Source organism: Tenrec ecaudatus, chromosome 1, assembly GCF_050624435.1.
Source record: "Tenrec ecaudatus isolate mTenEca1 chromosome 1, mTenEca1.hap1, whole genome shotgun sequence".
In the NCBI taxonomy this organism is placed as follows: domain Eukaryota; kingdom Metazoa; phylum Chordata; class Mammalia; order Afrosoricida; family Tenrecidae; genus Tenrec; species Tenrec ecaudatus.
In genome coordinates, this window is record NC_134530.1 from 143,459,906 (window position 1) to 143,483,703 (window position 23,798).

The 23,798-nt window shown below is 63.3% G+C and overlaps 1 protein-coding gene across 1 annotated transcript; it reads left to right on the plus strand.

Annotated features, from left to right (window-relative positions):
- On the plus strand, window positions 1-22,803 carry CELSR2 (cadherin EGF LAG seven-pass G-type receptor 2). Its single transcript, XM_075559041.1, has 33 exons — window positions 1-3,510; window positions 8,037-8,684; window positions 10,466-10,688; window positions 11,021-11,136; window positions 11,223-11,311; window positions 11,885-12,042; window positions 13,003-13,166; window positions 13,282-13,407; window positions 13,766-13,932; window positions 14,222-14,509; window positions 14,620-14,794; window positions 15,129-15,270; window positions 15,372-15,492; window positions 15,870-16,053; window positions 16,206-16,307; window positions 16,934-17,028; window positions 17,213-17,422; window positions 17,857-18,040; window positions 18,129-18,257; window positions 18,338-18,518; window positions 18,604-18,771; window positions 19,152-19,278; window positions 19,361-19,561; window positions 19,661-19,835; window positions 20,022-20,134; window positions 20,287-20,366; window positions 20,463-20,589; window positions 20,679-20,801; window positions 21,200-21,327; window positions 21,602-21,690; window positions 21,796-21,981; window positions 22,095-22,265; window positions 22,339-22,803. Exons 1-33 carry the CDS (start codon window positions 201-203, stop codon window positions 22,575-22,577), a joined length of 8,739 nt encoding a protein of 2,912 aa, XP_075415156.1. The 5' UTR covers window positions 1-200; the 3' UTR covers window positions 22,578-22,803.
- Window positions 22,804-23,798: the final 995 nt, after the last annotated feature.

Sequence of the window (23,798 nt, forward strand, 5' to 3'; positions counted from 1 at the left end):
TCGGGAGCTGCGGGAGCCTGGGCGCATCGGAGGGCGCAGCGCCGGGCCCAGCCGATCCACAGAGGCGCAGGCCCCGTGGGGCGCACGGGCAGCCCCCGGGGACCGGCGCCCCAGCCAGGGCATGAGGCGCGGCGGGACCAGCAGGAGCTGGAGGAGGAGCCGCCGCCGCCGTTGACCCGGCCGGCCGGGAGCTGGGAGAGATGCGGGGCCGGGCCGCTCGCGTCTCCCTTCCAACGTCGCTGCCGCTGATATTGCTGCTGCTGCTGCTGCTGCCGCCACCGCTACTACTGGGAGATCAAGTGGGGCCCTGTCGCTCCCTGGGGCCCGGGGGACGAGGCTCGTCTGCGGCCTGCGACCCCGTAGGCTGGCTCTGTCCAGCCTCCTCCTCGAACCTCTGGTTGTACACCAGCCGCTGCAAAGCTTCGGGAACCGAGCTGACCGGCCACCTGGTGCCCCACCACGATGGCTTGAGGGTCTGGTGTCCAGAAACTGGGGCCCACATTCCCTTGCCGCCAGCCCCTGAAGGCTGTCCCTGGAGCTGCCGACTCCTGGGCATTGGAGGCCACCTCTCTCCACAGGGCAAGCTCACCCTGCCCCATGAACACCCATGCCTAAAGGCCCCACAGCTGAGATGCCAGTCCTGCAGGCTGGCACAGGCCCCAGGGCAAGGGACAGGGGAAGAGTCAGATGGAGAGTCTCTGGGTGGACGTCGAAAAAGGAATGTGAATACAGCTCCCCAGTTTCAGCCTCCCAGCTACCAGGCCACAGTGCCAGAGAACCAGCCAGCAGGTACCCCTGTGGCCTCTCTGCGCGCCATCGACCCGGATGAGGGCGAGGCCGGCCGGCTAGAGTACACCATGGATGCCCTCTTTGACAGCCGTTCGAACCACTTCTTCTCCCTGGACCCTGTCACTGGTGCTGTGACCACCGCTGAGGAGCTGGACCGAGAGACCAAGAGTACCCACGTCTTCAGGGTCACGGCCCAGGATCACGGCATGCCCCGCCGCAGTGCCCTGGCCACGCTCACCATCTTGGTGACGGACACCAACGACCACGACCCTGTCTTTGAGCAGCAGGAGTACAAGGAGAGCCTCCGGGAGAACCTGGAGGTGGGCTATGAGGTGCTCACCGTCAGGGCCACTGATGGCGACGCCCCACCCAATGCCAATATCCTGTACCGCCTGCTGGAGGGGACCGGGGGCAGCCCCTCGGAAGCCTTTGAAATTGACCCTCGCTCTGGGGTGATCCGAACCCGCGGCCCCGTGGACCGGGAAGAGGTGGAGTCCTATCAGTTGACAGTGGAGGCGAGCGACCAGGGTCGAGATCCGGGTCCCCGGAGTGCCACAGCCGCCGTTTTCCTCTCTGTGGAGGATGACAATGACAATGCCCCCCAGTTCAGTGAGAAGCGCTATGTGGTCCAAGTACGGGAAGACGTGGCCCCAGGGGCCCCAGTACTCCGGGTCACGGCCTCCGATCGGGACAAGGGCAGCAACGCCCTGGTGCACTACAGCATCATGAGCGGCAACGCTCGGGGCCAGTTTTACCTGGACGCCCAGACGGGGGCTCTGGATGTGGTGAGCCCCCTGGACTATGAGACGACCAAGGAGTACACCCTACGCGTGCGGGCACAGGATGGCGGCCGACCCCCTCTCTCCAACGTCTCCGGCCTGGTGACGGTGCAGGTCCTGGATATTAACGACAATGCTCCTATCTTCGTCAGCACCCCGTTCCAGGCCACCGTCCTGGAGAGTGTCCCTTTGGGCTACCTGGTCCTTCACGTTCAGGCCATCGATGCCGATGCTGGTGACAATGCCCGCCTGGAATACCGCCTCGCTGGGGCCGGGCACGACTTCCCCTTTACCATCAACAATGGCACAGGCTGGATCTCCGTGGCTGCCGAGCTGGACCGGGAGGAGGTCGATTTCTACAGCTTTGGGGTCGAAGCTCGGGACCACGGCAGCCCTGCGCTCACTGCCTCAGCCAGCGTCAGCGTGACCGTCTTGGACGTCAATGACAACAACCCCACCTTCACTCAGCCCGAGTACACAGTGCGGCTCAACGAGGATGCGGCGGTGGGCACCAGTGTGGTGACAGTGTCCGCCGTGGACCGGGACGCCCACAGCGTCATCACCTACCAGATCACAAGCGGCAACACCCGCAACCGCTTCTCCATCACCAGCCAGAGCGGCGGGGGGCTGGTGTCTCTCGCCCTGCCGCTGGACTACAAGCTCGAGCGCCAGTACGTGCTGGCGGTCACTGCCTCCGACGGCACGCGGCAGGACACAGCGCAGGTCGTGGTCAACGTCACTGACGCCAACACGCACCGCCCCGTCTTCCAGAGCTCCCACTACACGGTGAACGTCAACGAGGACCGGCCCGCCGGCACCACGGTGGTGCTGATCAGCGCCACGGACGAGGACACCGGCGAGAACGCCCGTATCACCTACTTCATGGAGGACAGCATCCCCCAGTTCCGCATCGACGCGGACACAGGGGCCGTCACCACCCAGGCCGAGCTGGACTACGAGGACCAGGTGTCCTACACGCTGGCCATCACGGCACGTGACAACGGCATCCCCCAGAAGTCCGATACCACCTACCTGGAGATCCTGGTGAACGACGTCAATGACAACGCCCCCCAGTTCCTCCGGGACTCCTACCAGGGCAGCGTCTATGAGGACGTGCCCCCCTTCACGAGCGTGCTGCAGATCTCGGCCACCGACCGAGACTCCGGCCTCAACGGCCGCGTCTTCTACACCTTCCAGGGGGGCGACGACGGGGACGGTGACTTCATCGTGGAGTCCACGTCGGGCATTGTGCGGACGCTGCGGAGGCTGGACCGGGAGAACGTGGCCCAGTACATCCTGCGGGCGTACGCAGTGGACAAGGGAATGCCCCCGGCCCGCACCCCCATGGAGGTGACGGTCACCGTGCTGGACGTGAACGACAACCCCCCGGTCTTTGAGCAGGATGAGTTCGACGTGTTTGTGGAGGAGAACAGCCCCATCGGTCTGGCCGTGGCCCGGGTCACAGCCACCGACCCCGATGAAGGCACCAATGCCCAGATCATGTACCAGATCGTGGAGGGCAACATCCCCGAGGTCTTCCAGCTGGACATCTTCTCTGGGGAGCTGACCGCCCTGGTGGACTTGGACTACGAGGACCGGCCCGAGTACGTTCTGGTCATCCAGGCCACGTCCGCCCCCCTGGTGAGCCGGGCGACAGTCCACGTCCGCCTGCTCGACCGAAATGACAACCCCCCTGTGCTGGGCAACTTTGAGATCCTTTTCAACAACTACGTCACCAACCGCTCCAGCAGCTTCCCCGGCGGCGCCATCGGCCGCGTGCCTGCCCACGACCCGGACATCTCGGACAGCCTGACCTACAACTTCGAGCGGGGCAATGAACTCAGCCTGGTCCTGCTCAACGCCTCCACGGGCGAGCTGCGGCTGAGCCGGGCCCTGGACAACAACCGGCCCCTGGAGGCCATCATGAGCGTGCTGGTGTCAGGTGAGGCAGGGGCTGGCGGGGAAGGGCTGGGCAGCTGTGAGAGGTACTGCTGACCCACCTCTCGGCCAGGTGCCTGGCACAGAGGTGGAGGGGGCAAGAGCCGGCTTGGGATAAGCCCCAGGAATGCTGGCAGCTGGTGCAGGCCCCGCCTGCTGCCCCAGCCTCAGCCGGGCTGGGCTGCTTCGGTTGGCTGCCCCCTTGCCTACCAGTCTGTGACGTGCGGGGGGGGAAGTGTTCTGAGGCGGCCCTGGCTGCCAAGAATTGTGAAAAAAAAGGCGGGTGGAAGACTGGGGGGCAGGAGAGCTGGGGGAGGGGTGGAGAGGCCTTTGGTGGAGGAGAGGCAGTGGGGCAGGAGTAGGGGGAGCAGTGCCTCTGTGCCCTGTCAGGATATTCCTGTGATCTCATCTAGCCTTTTGGCGGAGCTGAGGGTCATGGGGGGCACCCCGCAGGGCCCTGTGGGGTCAGGACCCTGCAGTCGAGCCTCTGCTGGGCTGCCGACCGGCTGCCGAGGACTTTGTCTCACGCATTCTTTTCCCTGAGGGCAGAAAAGACCCGGGCCTGCAGGAAGTGAGGCCAGAGCTCATTGTCTCTGTCCAAACAGACCTCACTGTCAGAGGCCCGGTTGGTTGGTTCAGGGTCCTGGCCCAGGGAGGGGCGGTGATGAAGCCAGGGGCAGGCTGAGGCCTCCTGGGCTGCCTTGCCATTCCCCCGGGCTGTTCTTAGGCCTAGGCCTCCTCCTCCTGACTGTTACTGGCTTAGGCTCAGGGAATGGGGTGTGGGCACCAGGAGGAGTCTGAGGATCCCTGGGGCTCTGGGGAAGATGCCTCCAGGTCAGGTGCCCTGGAGGGGAGAGGACAGAGTCCCAGGCCCCTGGGAGCCTGGCCAGGACCCAGGCTGGGGCATTCCTGCTGCTTGGCCAAGCGCTCAGCCTGCAGACTCCCTGGGCAGCAGGGCTGGGAGGTGAGGTGGCGGTGGAGGTGGGTGGGGAGGGGTGCTGTCTCTTAGACTGGTGAAGAAGAGACCAAACCCAGGGAGCGGAGGCCTGGGGACAACCTAGGAGCCACAGCACACTGAGGAACCCCCTGTCAGCTGCTCCCTCTGAGCACGGGTCTGGGTCACCACGCTCCATCCAGGGGTAGGCACAGCCTTCTGACAAATCCAGCAAAGGAGGGCTAGAGCTCGGCAGGTCCCACCGCTGGAGGAGGAGGGGCATTCGAGAGTGGGGCAGGGCTCGGGGCTGGGCTTCAGGGCACCAGTCCACTCCTGGCCATCCGCTCTGGCCACGGGACAGCTACAGGAAGTGTGGGCTCTGGGAGGCCACGGACAAGGCTCTGTGGCTCTTGCTGCTGGAGCACCTGTGTTTCAGCTCTGTCTGTGTGCGTGCCCTGGATGGGAGGGCCTCTCCCTCCCTCTTTCTGACAAAAGGGGAGCCTGCCCTAAGTGAGTGTGCTGGGGCTCTCAAAACAGGCCAAAGGAGCTTCTCCCGAGTAGACTCGTAGACTTGGCTCTCTTAGAGTGGAGGGTAGGGGCAGAGGCAGCTGTGATGGCTTTGGCCAGCCCTTTGGCTCTAACCTCCCCCGCCCACCCCATCCCATCAGGCCCTGACCCCTGGAGGCAGTCACCACGGCAACCTCAAAGTTCAGGGAGGCTGGCTGAGTGGGAACTGACTCCCACCACCCTTTGTTTCCCTTCTCCAATTCTTTGTCTTTTCCTGCCTTGCCTCCCTTGCCCATGCAGGCCCCTAACACTGCCTTCTCGCTCCATCTCCCGGGTGCCTCTCCTCCTATCCCCCTCTCTTTCTCCACCCAGCCTGGCTCTTGTTCTGGGTCTTTGTCTGCCCCGTTTGGCCTCAGTGTTAGGCTCTCTGTCTAACTCCTCCTCCTGTGCTCCATGTGGCTGCAGCTGGCCCGACCTAGGCCAGATGGCTCAGCTGGGGACAGCCTTCTCCCTGTCTCTGCTCAGACACAGGACACTCGGCCATCCACACAGCAGCAGGTCCCTCCCCAGCCTGCAACCTCCACATCTGCCAGACAGGAGAGGCTTGGGGTTGAATTCTGCCCCACAGTGGGTTCTGACACTCTTCTAGGCCTGGCTGTCTGGGCTCTAAGACAGGGGTGCTTCCTGAAACCCAAACCTATCCCAACCCTTTCTTTTCTAACCAGGAAATGTACCCGCCACTCACATTCCTACCACTGTCCCTGCACCTGGGGTGACCCAGGCCCAAGCCAGGGAGAGGGACAAAGGCAGGAGAGACTAGTGGGTTGACTGTTGGGGATGGGGGATAATAGCTGAGGGAGCAGGTGGCTACAGATGGTAGACCAGATGGGAAGCAACAGAGACTTGCTGGGAGAGGAGCATAGGGTGCCTGGAGGAGAACGGGGGGACAGAGGGAGGAGGACTGGTTCCCAGAACTGAGAGGCCGGGAGGTTGCCCATGCTCATTGGGTTTGGCCACCACCCCTCCCCCCCCCTTGCACGGGACTCTGCACTTGCACGGGACTCTGCCCATCAACGAACCTTGGGGCAGATGCAGCAGGTACCCGGGAGCCCCGTGCCAGGCCTAACCACCTGCAAAACCAAACCAGACTCACTGCCATCGAGCTGATGCCAACTCATAGTGACCCAGTAAGGCAGGGTAGAACTGCCCCTGTGAGTTTCTGAGACCGTAACTCTATAAGAACAGAAAGCCCCATCTTGCTCCTGGTCGTTTTAAACTGTGGACCTTGCTGTTAGCAGCTCAGCGTGTAAAAAACGCCATGCCACCAGGGCTCCAACCACCTGCAAGGGGTTCTGAAAGAGGGTGCATAGACAGGGCCTGGAGGTGTAAATCTGGGCAGGCTTCCAGAGGAAGTGAGTCCAGGGCAGGCTAGAAGATTAGGAGGACTGTAGGCTGGTGTCTGGATGGATCAGGTAGGAAGGTACTGCCTGCAAAGTAGCAAGTAGACCAAGCAGTTTCAGGCCAGGAGGCTCGAGGGTAGGCAGGCTGTGGTCTGAGAACGTGGTAGAGATCGGTGTCTGTCTTCAGCCTTCCTGGGCTCAATGGAGCCGCGCCAGGCAGGCAGCCACTTCAAGTGGGTACAGCACAGATGCAGAATCTGTTTCCAGATTCCTTCTCCTACAGCTGCCCCACCCCAGAAGGCTGACTCCTGCCCATCCCTGCTGAAAACCAAACACACACAAATAAACCAAGCCATTGTTGCGGAGTTGATCCCGGCTCTCGGTGACCCACTTGCCACCCTGTAGATGGATCCAGGGCGGGTTTCATGGCCTGGATGTTTTGGAAGCAGACCGCCATGGTAGTGTCTTACAAACTACCCCGTTCTGGGCTTGAACCACCAACCTCTCGGTTAGTACCCAAGTACTTAACTCCCAGAGAACCCGAGCCCTGGTAGAAAGTCCCTTTTTAGACCTGATCTGGGCTCCTGCTTCTGGGTTTTAAAAGACTGGTTCTTCACTGTGGCAACAGGGTATGTTCACACTAAGAGCACTGTGCCCTTTGAACACCTATGTAGAAGATACACCCTTGTAGCACCCTGAGCCACCTGCCCCTTCCCCTTGGCTCCCGGCTTTCCCTTTTGTGCCAAAGAAAATCTGGCTGCCCCGGCACATTCGTGCATTCAGATGTGTGTGGCATTTCTGAGCTTGGGTGTTGACGATGGATGTGTGGGCGGAGCAAGACAACATGGTGTGTGTGGGTCAATACTCAGCTGCTTATGGGTGAGTGTGTGGCCCTGGGAGCGTGGCAGGGCATCTGGGTGCAATGCAGTGAGCCAGGTGAGTGAGGAGGACCTTGTGGGGACTGTGGTATGAGAGCTGCCCCAGCTCCAGCCCTTTGATCCCGGCCCCTAGTCTGGTCCCTCCTCCTAACCACCCCTCTCTAGCTAGCCCTGTGTTGGACCTCAGGGGAGTGGGTGGTGTGACCTCTGGCAGAAGCAGCTCAGCTGGATTTCCTGGGGTGGACAGCTGCCTGCCCCCCAGCAACCAGACAGCTGGGCAGGAAGAATGCTTTGTGGGGGCGTGGCCATGAAGAGTGCCCTGTGCCCAAGCAGCCACAGGGCTCAGTGGGAGTGGGACAGGGCGGCCCCTCCCAGTGGCCCAGTTGGCTCCCCCATGCACCCTCCCTGGGCGCGGGGGTTGCACAGGTAAGGTCAGGGCAGAGAGACTGAGGAGGCACCAGGATGGTTTCTGTGGGTCTCTGCCTGGTGCTGGTGCTCTGGGCTCTGTGAAAACACACACACACACACACACACACACACACACACACACACACACACACACACACACACTGCAGGAAAAGGGCACCGATGCCAGAGCTTAGGAAGGAAAAAGGTGCACAAACATTCATGGGTGGGCCATGCACCACAGCCCTTGTGCAAAGGAGTGTCAACAGAACTGAAGAGCTAAGCCTCTTTAGCGCCTTCAAAGGGCACCTCTTCTGGGCCGCCCCTTCAGGAGTGTGTGGGCTGGCCCAGGGCTTTGTACCCAGCCCCACCCCGGCCCTCACGTGAGCGTCTGGTCTCCCCGCAGACGGCGTGCACAGCGTGACGGCCCAGTGCGCACTGCGCGTCACCATCATCACGGACGAGATGCTCACGCACAGCATCACGCTGCGCCTGGAGGACATGTCGCCAGAGCGCTTCCTGTCGCCGCTGCTGGGGCTGTTTATCCAGGCGGTGGCCGCCACGCTGGCCACGCCCCCGGACCACGTGGTCATCTTCAACGTGCAGCGGGACACCGACGCCCCAGGAGGCCACATCCTCAACGTGAGCCTGTCGGTGGGCCAGCCGCCGGGGCCCGGTGGCGGGCCGCCCTTCCTGCCTTCTGAGGACCTGCAGGAGCGCCTGTACCTCAACCGCAGCCTGCTGACGGCCATCTCTGCGCAGCGCGTGCTGCCCTTCGACGACAACATCTGCCTGCGCGAGCCCTGCGAGAACTACATGCGCTGCGTGTCGGTGCTGCGCTTCGACTCCTCGGCGCCCTTCATCGCCTCCTCCTCGGTGCTCTTCCGGCCCATTCACCCCGTCGGGGGGCTGCGCTGCCGCTGCCCGCCCGGCTTCACGGGCGACTACTGCGAGACCGAGGTGGACCTCTGCTACTCCCGGCCCTGCGGGGCCCACGGGCGCTGCCGCAGCCACGAGGGCGGCTACACCTGCCTCTGCCGCGACGGCTACACAGGTGAGCAAGGGGCGGGGTCTGGGGAGCCAGGACGGTCGTGATGGGCTTTCGCAGTGACGCAAACACAAATCGAGTGATGGATCGCATTCTGCTCGCTCATTTACCTGGTGATCCAGGCGTCCTTGGGTGGCGCAAACTTGTGAATGCACCTGGCTATCCAAAAGGCTAGAGGTTCTTGTCTTCCCCCAGAGGCATCTTGGAAGAAAGGCTGGGAGATCGACTTATTAAGTACTCAGCCATTGAAACATCTCGGGGGGCACCGTCCCGCTCTGACTGATGTACATGGGGTCGTCCTGGGTCCCACTGGCTCCAGGGTGACCCGTTTTCATGAGGAAAGCAGGGCTAGGTCAGAGGCTCCCCGGGAGCCAATCGGCTTGGATTGATAGCCCAGCTTGGCTGCCTTGCGGCTGTGTGACATTGTGTGACGTTAGCATAGCCTCTCTGTGCCCCATTGTTGGAAAATGGGTTCATGCTGCAGGTTGACTGTGGGCGTGAACTAATGAATGTAGCAGCATGGTAGCCCTGATTCCAGGGCCCACTGAGGTTGGCGCCTTTGTCCAGACCACAGCGCACAGCCTGCTGAGTGTCGCTGAGCTGCACTTGGCCTTCCCCCTTGGGAGCTGTGGCAAGGGGAGAGGAACGAAGGAGATCAGAGAGCTTGGGGTGAAAGGATAGACTGGATGTTTCAGAAGGCCCCTGCACCTGGGTCGCCCTGGGCAGAATAGTCCCACCCCTGCCCAGGTGCAGGCAGAGAGGGTACTGGCCAGGAGACCTCCCTGTTGGTGGTGTGTGACCCGGGCTCCCTAACCCCAGCCTCTCCCGAGAACCCTGCCACATCTGCTCTGCTGCTGAGCCCCACCCTTCAGGCCCCTGCTTTTCCTTAAGACACCCCTTTCTCATTTCCTGCGATGGATCCGTCCCTCCCAGGTGCTGAGGCCCCCACAGGCCCTGCCAACAACCTTAGGGGCAGGGTAGGCAGACCCCACTTCTTTCTCTGCTGCCCAGAACTTGTCTGACTTTACTCCTCTCTGCTGGGGGGGAGGGGCAAGCGGGGGCAAGCTGGGGGAGGGGCTGGGAGGGGGAGTCTTTGTCCAGGAAGATGGGGAGGGGGGGGCTTAGAGTAGGCGAACAACAGTTTCCATGGAAACAAGAGCCAGTCACTAGGCACAGAGGAGCTGAGAACCTATCTCTAGAATCTGGGAATAGTGAGAGAGAGAGAGAAGGCGGTAGATTTTTCCATCTGGTGGTGGAATTTTCAGGTCCTGCAGCGACTGCTTCAGGGACTCAGTCTCTCTCTGAGCATCTTCCAAGTACACCGCAGCCCTTCATCTGGACCCCAGGGCTCAGATGTCTTTGTGGAAGCCCCTCATTCTTGGGGACGGCCCTCATCTTCTGTCCCCCACATCCCCATAACTCAGGCAAATCTAAGTAGAAGTCTGCTCCCATCCCTGGGGATGGAAACTGATCTGGTATCTGACACGACAGGGACAAAAGCACCAATGGGAGGGAGGGGAGGAGGGGGGTGGGCAGGGAGGGAGGGGGCAGTGCAGTCACCCCTGCAGAGGTTGAACAGCCCCCAGCCTGTAGATCTGAGGCCCCAGGCGTGGCCCAGGGAGTGGTGTGCCGGCCTGTGGTGACAGGAACAGTGAGTGCGCTGGCCCGACAGCACCAGAACTAAGGTCGCACGGATCTCAGAGAGGGAATCTTAGGGCTGTCATGGGGGCATCGCTGGCACCCCTTCCTGGGTGCCTAGTACTCACCCGGCCTCTCCTCTTGTCCAGGTGAGCACTGTGAGGTGAGCGCCCGCTCAGGCCGCTGCACCCCACGTGTCTGCAAAAACGGGGGCACCTGTGTCAACCTGCTGGTGGGGGGTTTCAAGTGCGACTGCCCATCTGGAGACTTTGAGAAGCCCTACTGCCAGGTCACTACACGCAGCTTCCCAGCCCGCTCCTTCATCACCTTCCGGGGCCTGCGCCAGCGCTTCCACTTCACCGTGGCCCTCTCGTGAGTGGCTGAGCTCTGAGGGGCAGGGGTGCAGGTGGGAGCCCAGGGGGAAGATCCGGGGAGGCCTCTGGAAAGAGGTGCTGAATGTCACCGATGTCCTCACCTCCCCAGGCTTTGCTTCCCACTCCCCAACCTCTCTGCCTTCGAGGGTGGGGAGTAGGGAGGCCAGGGTCTGGGTTTGGGTCCATTTCCCACCAGGACCCATTACCTCGGCACCTCGAGGTGCTAGCCCTCTGGAGACCCCTGGGTTGGAGCAGGGGCTGGCTAGGGGGCTGGGTGCCAGGGTCCCTGTGGATGCCCCAACCCCTGCCCTATGCCCGGCCCCCGGTCAGGTTTGCCACGAAGGAGCGGGATGGGCTGCTGCTGTACAATGGGCGCTTCAATGAGAAGCACGACTTTGTGGCCCTCGAGGTCATCCAGGAGCAGGTCCAGCTCACCTTCTCTGCAGGTGAGCCCCCGCCGCCAGACTTTCTGACCCCTCCCCTGAGCCAGCCCAGCCCTTCCGGGGTCCCAGCTCACCCATCTTTTCCCCAGGGGAGTCAACCACCACCGTGTCCCCGTTCGTGCCTGGGGGGGTCAGTGACGGCCAGTGGCACACAGTGCAGCTGAAGTACTACAACAAGGTGGGTGTGAGGGGCCAGAGGACGGGAGGGCTCTAGTCTTGACTCAGGGAGCCCAGGAGGCTCACTGGGCTGCCAACTTGACCCCCAGCCGCCCTGCAGGAGAGATGCGGCAGGCGGCCTCCCTGGAGAAACAGCTTTGGGCCCCTCAGGGCAGGTCTACTGGTCGGTCCCATGGAGTGGCCCTGAGTTAGAAGTGACTCAATGGCAAGAGGTTTCATGTCTTCTGACTCAGGTGCTCCCCCTCACGCAGACCTGGGAGCCATTGCCTCAGGCAGCGCTGGGCCCTGGGCATGGCACTTCTGGTAGATCGAGGCACGAACACTTGCCACCTTCTTGGGGCATCCCCACCCCCTGAGCAGCGCCGGCGTGCCCCGTTCATTAGGCGGGGACAGGGTGGGGTGGATGTGGAGAGAGGTAGCGTGAGTGGAAGTCCCAGGGTGTGCATGTGGGCTGTCTGTATACGTGCCCCCATGCGCGTGTGAGTCAGCATACATGACGCGTGTCTGGCTGTCTGGCCCATGCACCTGGTGGGCCCCTGCCCATCCTTTCTCTTCTCTTGTTCCCTGTCCACAGCCGCTGTTGGGCCAGACAGGGCTCCCGCAGGGCCCATCCGAGCAGAAGGTGGCCGTGGTGACCGTGGATGGCTGTGACACAGGGGTGGCCCTGCGCTTCGGAGCTGTGCTGGGCAACTATTCCTGTGCTGCCCAGGGCACCCAGGGTGGCAGCAAGAAGTGAGCAAGTGGACCCAGGATGGGGTGGGGGCAGAGCCAGCCAGGGAAGGCGTAGAGCAGGGGTGGGGGACCATTCTGCCAAGGGCCTTGGGTATTTAGGACCCCATTCCCAGGCTGAATGAGTCAAAGAGTTCGTCAGCTCACCTCTCAGGTGATGGAGGAGCCCTGGTGGCGTAGTGCTTATGTGTTGGGCTGCAAAGTCAGCAGTTTGAAACTACCAGTCTCTCAGCGGGAGAAAGATGAGGCTTTCTACTCCCCTAGACTTACAGTCTTGGAAACCCACAGGGGCAGTTCTACCCCGTTCTATACTCTCGATATGAGTCCGGATGTACTCAATGGCAGTGAGTTTTTTGGCTTGTGATGGAGGAACCCTGGTGGTGTAGGGCTGGGCTGCCAACCTCTTGGTCAGCAGTTTGAAACCACCAGCTGCTCTGCAGGAGGAAGACGAGGCATGCTGTTCCCATAAAGAGTTACCGTCTCCGAACCTCACAGGACCGATTGTACTCGATCTGACAGGAGTGCTGAGTCAGAACTGACTGGATGGCATTGAGTTTGGTTTTGGCTTTAGAATGTGGTGGCTGGCACTGCTGTGATGTTAGCTGGTCATGATGATTCTGTGGGCCTTTCACAGCCCATGGGACAGGTGTCTCCCCGCCCCTGGTGTAGAGAGTAGGCTTTAGGGAGCTCAGAAGTGTGGGCCAACCCAGATGGGGTCTCCCCTCTCTGTGATCCTCAGCTTCCGCTCAGGCCTCTGGGGAGCTGAGATTGAGGCATCTGAGCAAGCCCTGGCAGCGCAGCCTGGGGAAGGGGCACGTTCCGTGTTGACAGCAGCTCCAGGCTGGGGAGATCCCCCTTCCCTGGTACTGCCCTGCAACCCCTTGCTGGCAGCTGGCACCAGGAGCAGGATGAACCAGGAGCAGTGTGGCCTCCCTCGTGCTAACGCTGTTTTTTGCTCCCGAGGTCCCTGGATCTGACAGGGCCCCTGCTGCTGGGTGGGGTGCCTGACTTGCCCGAGAGCTTCCCTGTGCGGATGCGGCATTTTGTGGGCTGCATTCGGAATCTGCAGGTGGACAGCCGGCATGTGGACATGGCCGATTTCATCGCCAACAACGGAACTGTGCCTGGTACGGGGGTGGGGGTGGGGGATGGGGGCAAGGCCAGGCCCCACTGCAGGGAGGGTCTCAAAGTCCTCTCTGGTCACTGCCCCGGGGTTTCCTGAGCCCCCTCTCTCTGTTCCAGGCTGCCCAGCCAAGAAGAATGTGTGTGACAGCAACACCTGCCACAATGGGGGCACCTGTGTGAACCAGTGGGATGCGTTCAGCTGTGAGTGCCCCCTGGGCTTTGGGGGCAAGAGCTGTGCCCAAGGTAGGTGGGGGCCACCCTCAGGGGCCAGGCCCTGGTAGCTGTCAACCAGCTAGGAGCACAGACAGGGTCTGGGCAGCACTGGGCAGGGCCCAGCCACTGGCTGTGGGCGGAAATTCAGGTCTGGGCAGAACCCTAAGAGGGCAGGCAGCGCATGAGACAAAGGGCCCAGTGAGAGGCAGGCCTGGGCACAGTGCGGGGTGGGCCCAGGGTAGGTAAATGGGCTTGAGGGCGGGGCACTCTGAGAGGCGGTGCCCGCCTTCCATGGCACTGGCATCATGGCATCATACCCCCTGGGTATCAGCTGTTCCACCCTTCAGAGACTTTCTGTATCTGTCCCGCCCAACCCTGCCCCCACCAGAAATGGCCAATCCGCAGCGCTTCCTAGGCAGCAGCATGGTGGCCTGGCATGGCCTCTCACTGCCCATCTCCCAACCCTGGCACCTCAGCCTCATGTTCCGCACGCGCCAGGCCAACGGTGTCCTGTTTCAGGCCGTCACCAGGGGGCGCAGCACCATCACCCTGCAGGTGCGTCTACTGTGGGAGGGGGTGGGGGGGGAATGGGCTGCTGGCTTGGGGGAGTGGCCTCCAGGAAGCTGGACTGAGAGTTGAGCGGGATGGGGGGCGGGGGGGGGGGGTGGTTTGGATCAGTTTGGTGGTTAAATGCTGCCATCTGTTGGCCCCAGAGGAGATAACATTTTCCTCTCAGGCCTCATCTGGACTGCACCGTGATCCTGCAAAGGGGACAGCGGGCTGGGTGTAGAGCAAACTAAGGTGGCCCTGCCCACCGACCCTCTTTTCTTTCCTTCTGGCCCAGCTTCGGGAGGGCCACGTGGTGCTGAGCGTGGAGGGCACTGGGCTTCAGGCCTCATCTCTCCGGCTGGACCCAGGCCGCGCCAATGATGGGGACTGGCACCATTCACAGCTGGCCCTGGGAGCCAGCGGGGGGCCAGGCCATGCTGTCCTGTCCTTTGACTACGGGCAGCAGCGGTCAGAGGGCAACCTGGGGCCCAGGCTGCATGGGCTACACCTGAGCAACATCACGGTGGGCGGAGTGCCTGGGCCGGCCAATGGTGTGGCCCGAGGTTTCCGGGGCTGTTTGCAGGTAAGCACACCCATGACCCCGCCCCCACCCCAACCCCCTCGCCCCACCACCTAGAGGCTGTGCCACTGAGAGCCAACACTGCCACTGTCCCTGACACCCCTCCCCACCAGGGTGTGCGCGTGAGCGAGTCACCCGAGGGTGCCAGCGCCCTGGATCTGAGCCGCGGGGAGAGAGTGAACGTGGAAGCTGGCTGCAGCCTGCCAGACCCCTGTGACTCAAACCCGTGCCCTGCCAACAGCTACTGCAGCGATGACTGGGACAGCTACTCCTGTAGCTGTGATCCGGGTAGGACGGGACCCCCGGGGAGGGGCAGGTCCCGGGGCACCTGGGGTCTTGGGCTGTGGCTCAGCCGAGTGTCCTGTAGGTCAGTCATGTCACCTCTCAGAGCTTCCCGCAGCACAAAGCCACCCCCAGATGCTCTGGGTGGCGTGGAGGGAGGGAGAGAGACGGCGCTCAGGAAGGGGGGCGTTGAACCTTTTGGTGGTGTGGTGGCAAGCCGTTTGGCTGCTGCGCAGGAGAAAGCGGAGACTGCCTCCCCTGACAAGATGTGCAGCGTCAGACCTCCTGCGCAGGGTGGCTGTGAGTCCAGCGCCTTTGGTTTGGACTCCTCCTTCCACAGGTTACTACGGTGACAACTGCACTAGCGTGTGTGACCTGAACCCCTGCGAGCACCAGTCAGTGTGCGCTCGCAAGCCCAGCGCCCCCCACGGCTATGCCTGCGAGTGTCCCCCCAACTACCTGGGGCACTACTGTGAGACCAGGTGAGTGGGGCAGGGCAGCAGGCAGCTGGCCCGAGGGGCCACTGCCTGGCTCTGGTGGGTGTGGCAGGACGAGTTGACGCCCGCCGGGCTCCTCTCTGCAGGATTGACCAGCCTTGCCCCCGTGGCTGGTGGGGACACCCCATGTGCGGCCCGTGTAACTGTGACATCAGCAAAGGCTTCGACCTGGACTGCAATAAGACCAGCGGCGAGTGCCACTGCAAGGTGAGAGCCAGGCCCCGCTCTTCCGGGAGCGTGGGGTAGGGCCTGCCTGTGCTCTCCTGGGGTGGGACGAAGCTGTTTGTCCTCATGTCTCTGGGAGGGGGAGAGGAGCACGGGACGACATGACCAATGGCCTTCTGGCTCATTTGCATGTCAGTGGCGGCGTAGTGGGGTACACATGGACTGTTAACTTCAGGGTCAGCAGTTCAAACTCACCAGCCGTTCCACAAGAGGAAGATGGGGCTTTCTACCATCACGGGGAGTCACAGTCTCGGGAACTCTGGGGGCCAGTTCTAGCCTGACCGCCAGGGTCACTGCAGGTCAGTGATGACTAGATGGCAGTCAGTGAGAGGGTTTGCCTGTTGCCTCCTCCCTCCCAGGAGAACCACTACCGGCCCCCCGACAGCCCGACCTGCCTCCTGTGTGACTGCTACCCCACGGGCTCCCTGTCCCGTGTCTGTAACCCTGAGGACGGCCAGTGCCCTTGCAAGCCAGGTGTCATCGGGCGCCAGTGTGATCACTGCGACAACCCTTTCGCTGAAGTCACCACCAATGGCTGTGAAGGTAGGGAACCCAGGACAGGTAGGCAGCCCTCCCCGCTGTGCCCCTAGGAGGCAGGGAGCCGGGCTGGGTGCAGGCCTGGGCATGCCGGGAGGGCTGGGGCAGAGCTGCAGAGGGGGTGCTGCTCCTGGGTGACCCTGTCTTCTCCCTTACAGTGAATTATGACAGCTGTCCTCGGGCCATTGAGGCTGGGATCTGGTGGCCCCGGACCCGCTTTGGCCTGCCCGCTGCAGCCCCCTGCCCCAGGGGCTCCTTTGGTAGGTGCTCAAGGCCTGTTGTGGCACCACAGGGAAGACTCACTGAGGGCCAAGGGGCCGCCAGTGATAGTGGGCAGGGGCAGGCAGTCACCCATCCTTGGCTTACTGTCCCCACCTCTCATTGTCCCCAGCCCCAGGTGCTGTGTGGTACCTACCTCTTTACCACCTGTCCCTTACTGAGGGCCAGGAGCCTGAAACGGGCCAGCCCCGGCCTGAGGACCAGGGACTCAAGGATCAATCGTACAGGCTTTCCATCAGCACCCCCCGCCCTTTCGTACTGAAGTTACACCCCCAGAAAGACAGGCTGCTGGGGAGCAGGGGTCTCAATCTGGGGTGGCAGTGGTGGGCAGTGGGCAGAAGTCTGGGACAGTGATTAGGGTACAGAAGAGCTTGAAGGGCAGCAGGAGCAGGCAGGGGTGTTGGGGCCTCCAGAAGGCCCTGTACGCTGTGCTCCCTAGCCGTTACCTTCTGGAGCTTTGGCTCTCCAGTCTGACATACCTGGTCTTACCTGGGCAGCGGCAGGGTCCTGGTGTGGCCGTCTCTGAGGTATTGGTCCAGCTTCTTCTCAAGTTCAGGGTTCTCCTTGGTTTGTGTCTGAGGCCACCCCTTCCGGATTCCGCCCCCAGGAACCGCTGTGCGCCACTGTGACGAACACAGGGGGTGGCTCCCCCCAAACCTCTTCAACTGTACCTCAGTCACCTTCTCAGAGCTCAAGGGCTTTGTAAGTGAACCCCCTTATCTCCATCTTTCCAATCTCACTTTGTCGTCTCCCCCCCCCCCGCCAACTTTGAGAAGAGGGATTGTGGAGCCCCTGTCCCTGTCCTCCTGGGGCCCCTGCCTCAAAAGGCCACCTCCCTCCCCTCCTAAGGCTCAGTTCTGCCCTCCCCCTGGCCTGGGTGCCCTAGGCTGAACGGCTGCAGCGGAACGAGTCGGGCCTGGACTCGGGGCGCTCCCAGCGACTGGCCCTCCTCCTGCGCAACGCCACGCAGCACACAGCCGGCTACTTCGGCAGCGATGTCAGGGTGGCCTACCAGCTGGCCGCCCGGCTGCTGGCACACGAGAGTGCCCAGCGGGGCTTCGGGCTGTCTGCCACACAGGATGTGCATTTCACCGAGGTGGGCCTGGGCAAGGGTCACGGGGAGTGGAGTGGAGTGGCCCAGGACCTGGGGTGCAGAGTGGGGCACTCCCAGCCAGGTCGAGGGCACCAGAGCTTGGTCCAGCACCTGGGTGATTGAGGTCCCCTCAAAGAGGTCCCCTCTTTCCAACCTCCTTCACACCAAGCTGCACGCAGGAAATGGTACTTTTGTACTGCGGCCTGGCCCAGCCTAGGGGCTGGAAGAGTCGGTCTGTGGGGCACAGGCTTGGGGGTACTATGTGCAGAGTGTGTCTGGGAGGAAGGCTAGAGAGCCCTCGCGCACCCACAAGGGGGAGGGGGCGGGCCCTATGGGCTAGGTGTGCAGGCAGGTAGGGCGTTGCGGGGACCGTCACAGGCTGGAGCTCGGTGGAGGGGCAGAAGGGTGCGCGGTGACAGTGACCACACCCATCCCAGAACCTGCTGCGGGTGGGCAGCGCCCTCCTGGACGGGGCCAACAAGCGGCACTGGGAGCTGATCCAGCAGTCGGAGGGCGGCACAGCCTGGCTGCTGCAGCGCTACGAGGCCTATGCCAGCGCGCTGGCACAGAACATGCGGCACACCTACCTCAGCCCCTTCACCATCGTCACGCCCAACATCGGTGAGCGGTGGCCACGCGGGGGCGGGGCAGGGCGGAGGGGGGCTCTGCCAGCCTCTCCGGTCTGACCCGGGACCACCCTGCTCCCCAGTCATCTCCGTCGTGCGCCTGGACAAGGGGAACTTCGCGGGGGCCAAGCTTCCCCGCTATGAGGCGCTGCGTGGGGAGCGGCCCCCGGACTTGGAGACGACCGTCATCCTGCCCGAGTCCGTCTTCCGAGGTCAGCGGTGGGCGCAGGGTGGGCAGGGACCCCAGAGGGTCGGCCCTGCCCCGGGTTAACAGCCAGCCTCCTGCCCCCAGAAACAGCCCCCATGGTCCGGCCTGCGGGCCCCGGAGAGGCCCCGGAGCCTGAGGAGCTGGCGCGGCGGCAGCGGCGACACCCCGAGCTGAGCCAGGGCGAGGCGGTGGCCAGCGTCATCATCTACCGCACCCTGGCCGGGCTGCTGCCGCACAACTACGACCCGGACAAGCGCAGCCTGAGGTGGTGGCAGGGAGGCGGGCGGTGTGGGCATCCTCAGGAAGGCGGGGTCTGATCAGGAGGCTGTCTGCGCCCCCTCCTCCATCAGAGTCCCCAAGCGGCCCATCATCAACACGCCCGTGGTGAGCATCAGCGTACATGACGACCAGGAGCTGCTGCCCCGAGCCCTGGACAAGCCCGTCACCGTGCAGTTCCGTCTGCTGGAGACCGAGGAGCGCACCAAGCCCATCTGTGTCTTCTGGAACCATTCCATCCTGTGAGCAGCCGGCCCGCCCCACCCACCACCAAACTGCCTGCCCCGCCCCACCCGTGCCCCTCCTCCACCCCCTGCCCTCTCCTGTCCCCCCCTGCCCACCCCTGTCCTGCTCGATGCCGATGCCCTGTCTCCCTGCCCCACCCCACCATATCCCCTGCTCCCCGCCCTACCCCCTGCCCTGCCCTGTCACCCCTCTCCTCTGACCCCTGCCCTGTCCCCTGCCTACTCTGCCCCCCCCCCACCATGTCCCCTGCTCCACCCCTGCCCCACCATGTCCCCTGCTCCACCTCTGACCCCTGCCCTGTTCCACTCCCACCCCCTGCTCTTCCCTGCCCTGTCGCCCCCACCTCCTCTGACCCCAGCCCCACATACTCCGGCAGGGTCAGCGGGACAGGCGGCTGGTCAGCCCGCGGCTGTGAGGTGGTCTTCCGGAATGAGAGCCATGTCAGCTGCCAGTGCAACCACATGACGAGTTTCGCTGTGCTCATGGACGTGTCCAGGCGAGAGGTGGGGCCCGCGGGCAGCCGCAGTGCCCTGATGGGACCAGGCCAGGCCCTGCCCTTCCTGACACCCCACGCCTTCTCTGCAGAACGGGGAGATCCTGCCACTGAAGACCCTGACATACGTGGCCCTGGGAGTCACCTTGGCCGCCCTGCTGCTCACCTTCCTCTTCCTCACCGCCCTGCGCACCTTGCGCTCCAACCAGCATGGCATCCGGCGCAACCTGACGGCCGCCCTGGGCCTGGCTCAGCTGGTCTTCCTCCTGGGCATCAACCAGGCTGACCTCCCTGTAAGACACTCTGTGACCCTCCCCAGCCCCCAGCCCCACCCCCACGCCCCCAGCAGCCCCGGCTCTGGCAGCCCCAGTGCTGACAGGCCGGGCCCTCAGTTTGCCTGCACAGTCATTGCCATCCTGCTGCACTTCCTATACCTGTGCACCTTCTCCTGGGCCCTGCTGGAGGCCCTGCACCTGTACCGCGCGCTCACCGAGGTGCGAGACGTCAACGCCGGCCCCATGCGCTTCTACTACATGCTGGGCTGGGGCGTGCCCGCCTTCATCACAGGTGCCAGCTCTCCCTCTCACTTCCCTCTCCCTCGGCGGGTGGGTGGGGAGGTGAGCCTCAAAAGAGGTGTCCCAATTTAACCCAGGCATGTCCATGGGCAACCCCCATGCCGAGAGGTCAGCATGTCAGAGTGGACCATACCTACCCCATGCTCCTAACACCGGCCCGTGTCGTCCCTGCCTACAGGGCTGGCTGTGGGCCTGGACCCCGAGGGCTATGGAAACCCTGACTTCTGCTGGCTGTCCATCTATGACACACTCATCTGGAGCTTTGCTGGCCCCGTGGCCTTTGCTGTGTCGGTGGGTGTGGGGCAGTGGCTGGAGGGGGAGGCCGCTTCAGCCTCAGGATGCCCTGTCGGGACAGCCGAGGCTGCTGGTGGGGCAGGCAGGGATCCATCCGTCCATCTGTCTGCCTGTGCCTGGCATACCCAGCCTTGCCTTCCCTCCCGCAGATGAGTGTCTTCCTGTATACCCTGGCGGCCCGCGCCTCCTGTGCAGCCCAGCGGCAGGGCTTTGAGAAGAAAGGTCCCATGTGAGTATGCACTGCCCGGCCAGCCTGGGCAGTACCTGGGTGGTAGCTAGGGGACCCCCCACCCCCACAGGACTCACCCTGTCCCGCCCCACCCAGCTCTGGCCTGCGGCCCTCCTTCGCCGTGCTCCTGCTGCTGAGCGCCGCCTGGCTGCTGGCCCTGCTCTCGGTCAACAGTGACACCCTCCTCTTCCACTACCTCTGTGCTGCCTGCAACTGCATCCAGGTCCCACGGTGGAGGTGGAGGGGCGGGAAGCCGGCTGGGGGTGCCTCAGGGGGAACACTCAGAAACGGACACCGCCTCTCCACTGCCAGGGCCCCTTCATTTTCCTCTCCTACGTGGTGCTGAGCAAGGAGGTCCGGAAGGCACTCAAGTTTGCCTGCAGCCGCAAGCCCAGCCCCGACCCTGCTCTGACCACCAAGTCCACCCTAACCTCGGTGAGGGCGCCTGCTGGCTGGGAGGGAAGAAGAGGCCGAGGCCCAGGAACACCCTCTCTGTGCTTTCTGTCCTACGTGTCTCCCTGTGCTGAAGAAGGGGTGCTGGGTGGATGTGTGCGTGGGTATGGTAAGGAAGTGGAAGAGGTAGGCAGAGGATGCCCAGGGGTCCTGATCTGGGAAGTTTCCTGTCTCCCAGGATGCGCTCAGGTGACAGTTCCTGACCCCACCCCACCCCACTCCAACAAGCCCTTGTGTCTCCTGGTTCAGGGTACCTGAGGTGCAAAGGGCAGCAGAGCCAGAACCACCTGCCAGGCCCTGCCTGAGGAATGTGGGGCCCTCCTCTTCTGAGCTTCCCTCTGCTGCTCCCTTACTGACTGGCCTCTCTGTTCCCTGCCTAGTCCTACAACTGCCCCAGCCCCTACGCAGACGGACGACTGTACCAGCCCTATGGAGACTCAGCGGGCTCTCTGCACAGCGCCAGCCGCTCGGGCAAGAGTCAGCCCAGCTACATCCCCTTCTTGCTGAGGTGACCCGTGGCAGGGAGGGTAGGGAGGGGAGATGACCATGCTCCAGACCCAGCCAGTCTGCCAGACACTGGGAGCTGAGCTGTGCACAGCAGGGTGGACATGGGGAGAGGCGACTGGGGGATGGGGGTGGGTGGGAGGGTGGGAGACAGACAGCTGCAATTGGAAGTGGTAGGGACTTTAGGCCTGGCCTGGAGTCCCAGGAGAGGATAGAGGCTGATGGGACACTGGGCAAAGGGCCCAGCTGAACCCTCCAGCATGGTCTTGTCTTCTTAGGGAGGAGTCCACACTGAACCCTGGCCAAGGCCCTCCTGGTCTGGGGGACCCCGGGGGCCTGTTCTTGGAGGGTCAAGACCAGCAGCATGGTGAGAACAGAGCCTCCGGGCTTGAGCCAGTAGGGCAGCTGCCCTGCTTGGGCTGAGGGGTGGGTGGGGGTGGGGAGCCGGTTGTGATCTCTCCTGTTTCCCCAGATCCTGACACGGACTCCGACAGTGACCTGTCCATGGAAGACGACCAGAGTGGCTCCTATGCCTCAACCCACTCATCTGACAGCGAGGAGGAGGAGGAAGAGGAGGCAGCGTTCCCTGGCGAGCCGGGCTGGGACAGCCTGCTGGGGCCTGGCATTGAGAGACTGCCCCTGCACAGCACCCCCAAGGGTGGGCTAGGGCAGTGGCCCAGGGGACAGAGCACCTGGGGCTCTTGGGGCCTGGGGTGGGACTCTCCTGGCTGTCAGCCTTCTTAGGGCCTCATGTGCTTTCGTCCCCATCAGATGGGGGCCCAGGGCCTGGGAAGGCCCCCTGGCCAGGAGACTTTGTGACCATAGCAAAGGACAGTGGTGGCAGCGGAGGGCCCGAGGAGCGCCTGAGGGAGAACGGAGATGCCTTGTCTCGGGAGGGGTCCCTGGGCCCCCTCCCAGGCCCTTCTGCCCAGCCGCACAAAGGTGAGTAGGATCCCTGAGCTGCATGTGGGCCTTGGAGCCGGCCCCTCCCGGCTCACCTGCCCTGCGCCCACAGGCATCCTGAAGAAGAAGTGTCTGCCCGCCATCAGCGAGAAGAGCAGCCTCCTGAGGCTGCCCCAGGAACAGGGCACAGCGTCTTCGCGGGGCTCCTCGGTCAGCGAGGGCAGCCGCGGAGGGCCCCCTCCGCGCCCGCCTCCCCGGCAGAGCCTGCAGGAGCAGCTGAATGGGGTCATGCCCATCGCCATGAGCATCAAGGCAGGCACAGTGGACGAGGACTCGTCAGGCTCCGAGTGAGTGGGGCCCCGCGGCCACTGTGCCCCCAGGCCACTGTGGCGGGCAGCCAGGAGACAGATGGGCGGTGCGGGCCAGCTCCTTAGCGGGCACATGCCCACACCCCACTGTGCCTGTGGGCGCGAGGCGAGGCCAGGGAAGGTGGGGAGCTGGGCTGCTGCTCTGTTTCCTTCTTCTGGTGGAGGCTCTCCTGTCCGCTCTGTCCGACTAACCCTCCGCCTGCCTTCTCTGTCGCTTTCCCTTCTGCCTCTGCAGATTTCTCTTCTTTAACTTCCTGCATTAACCCCCGCGCCGGCGGCGGCGGCGCGGCGCCCGCGGCTCCCCACCCTCCACCGCTGCTCTCACGCCCCACTCCTGTCTTGTGCTTTATCCCGCCCCGCCCCCACCGCCCGCCCGCCCGCAGCAGCGACGACACGTCCATCTGAGGAGTCCGGCCAGGAGGGGCGTCCACCTAGTGCCAACTCCCTCCCCCACCCCACCCCTCACTGCACTTTGGACCCCTGGGGCCAACATCTCCAAGAGAAAAATTTTTCAGAAAAGAGGAAAAAAAAACAAAAAAAAAGAGTTTAAAAAAGGATCGCCACGCTTCATGACTTCAGGGATTCATTTCTTTTTATACGCTGGAAACGGACTCCCCTTTCCCTTCCCAAAGAGGCCAGGACGGCCGGGGCCGCGCCGGCGCCCATCCGCGGTGCCTCTGGGAGGAGAGGGGCTGGGGGCGTGGCCCTCAGTCGCCATCACCAAAAGGAAAGGACAAAGCCAATGCCCCCAGGGCGCCCGACCCCGCCGGCGGCCTCTGTACGGCCAGGGGCGCCCCTCACCCCTGCTGTATTGCCTCGCCCAGGAACTGAGAAGGCCCTGTCCAGTGAGGGCAGAAGGACTCAGCGCCCTGGACCCCCAAATGCTGCATGAACACATTTTGCGGGGAGCCTGTGCCCCCAGGTCGGGGCGGGGCACCCCAGCCCTTCACCTCTTCCTGGAATCTGCCGCCCAGGTGTTTGCTCCGTTTGCTGACCCGAAAGTGCTTCATTCACCGCCCTCCCCACCCGCCCGCCCGCCGGGGAGGGCCAGTCACGTGTTCATTTACGCTTCTCTGCTGAGTGGGGGTGGGGTGGGGGTGTGAATGCAGTGCTGACTCCGAGGGGCTGCAAGCACAGGTTTCAAGTCTGGGTTCTGGTTTCCACTCGCCCACCCCAGCCCCCCCAAATCAGGCCTGTGGTAGCC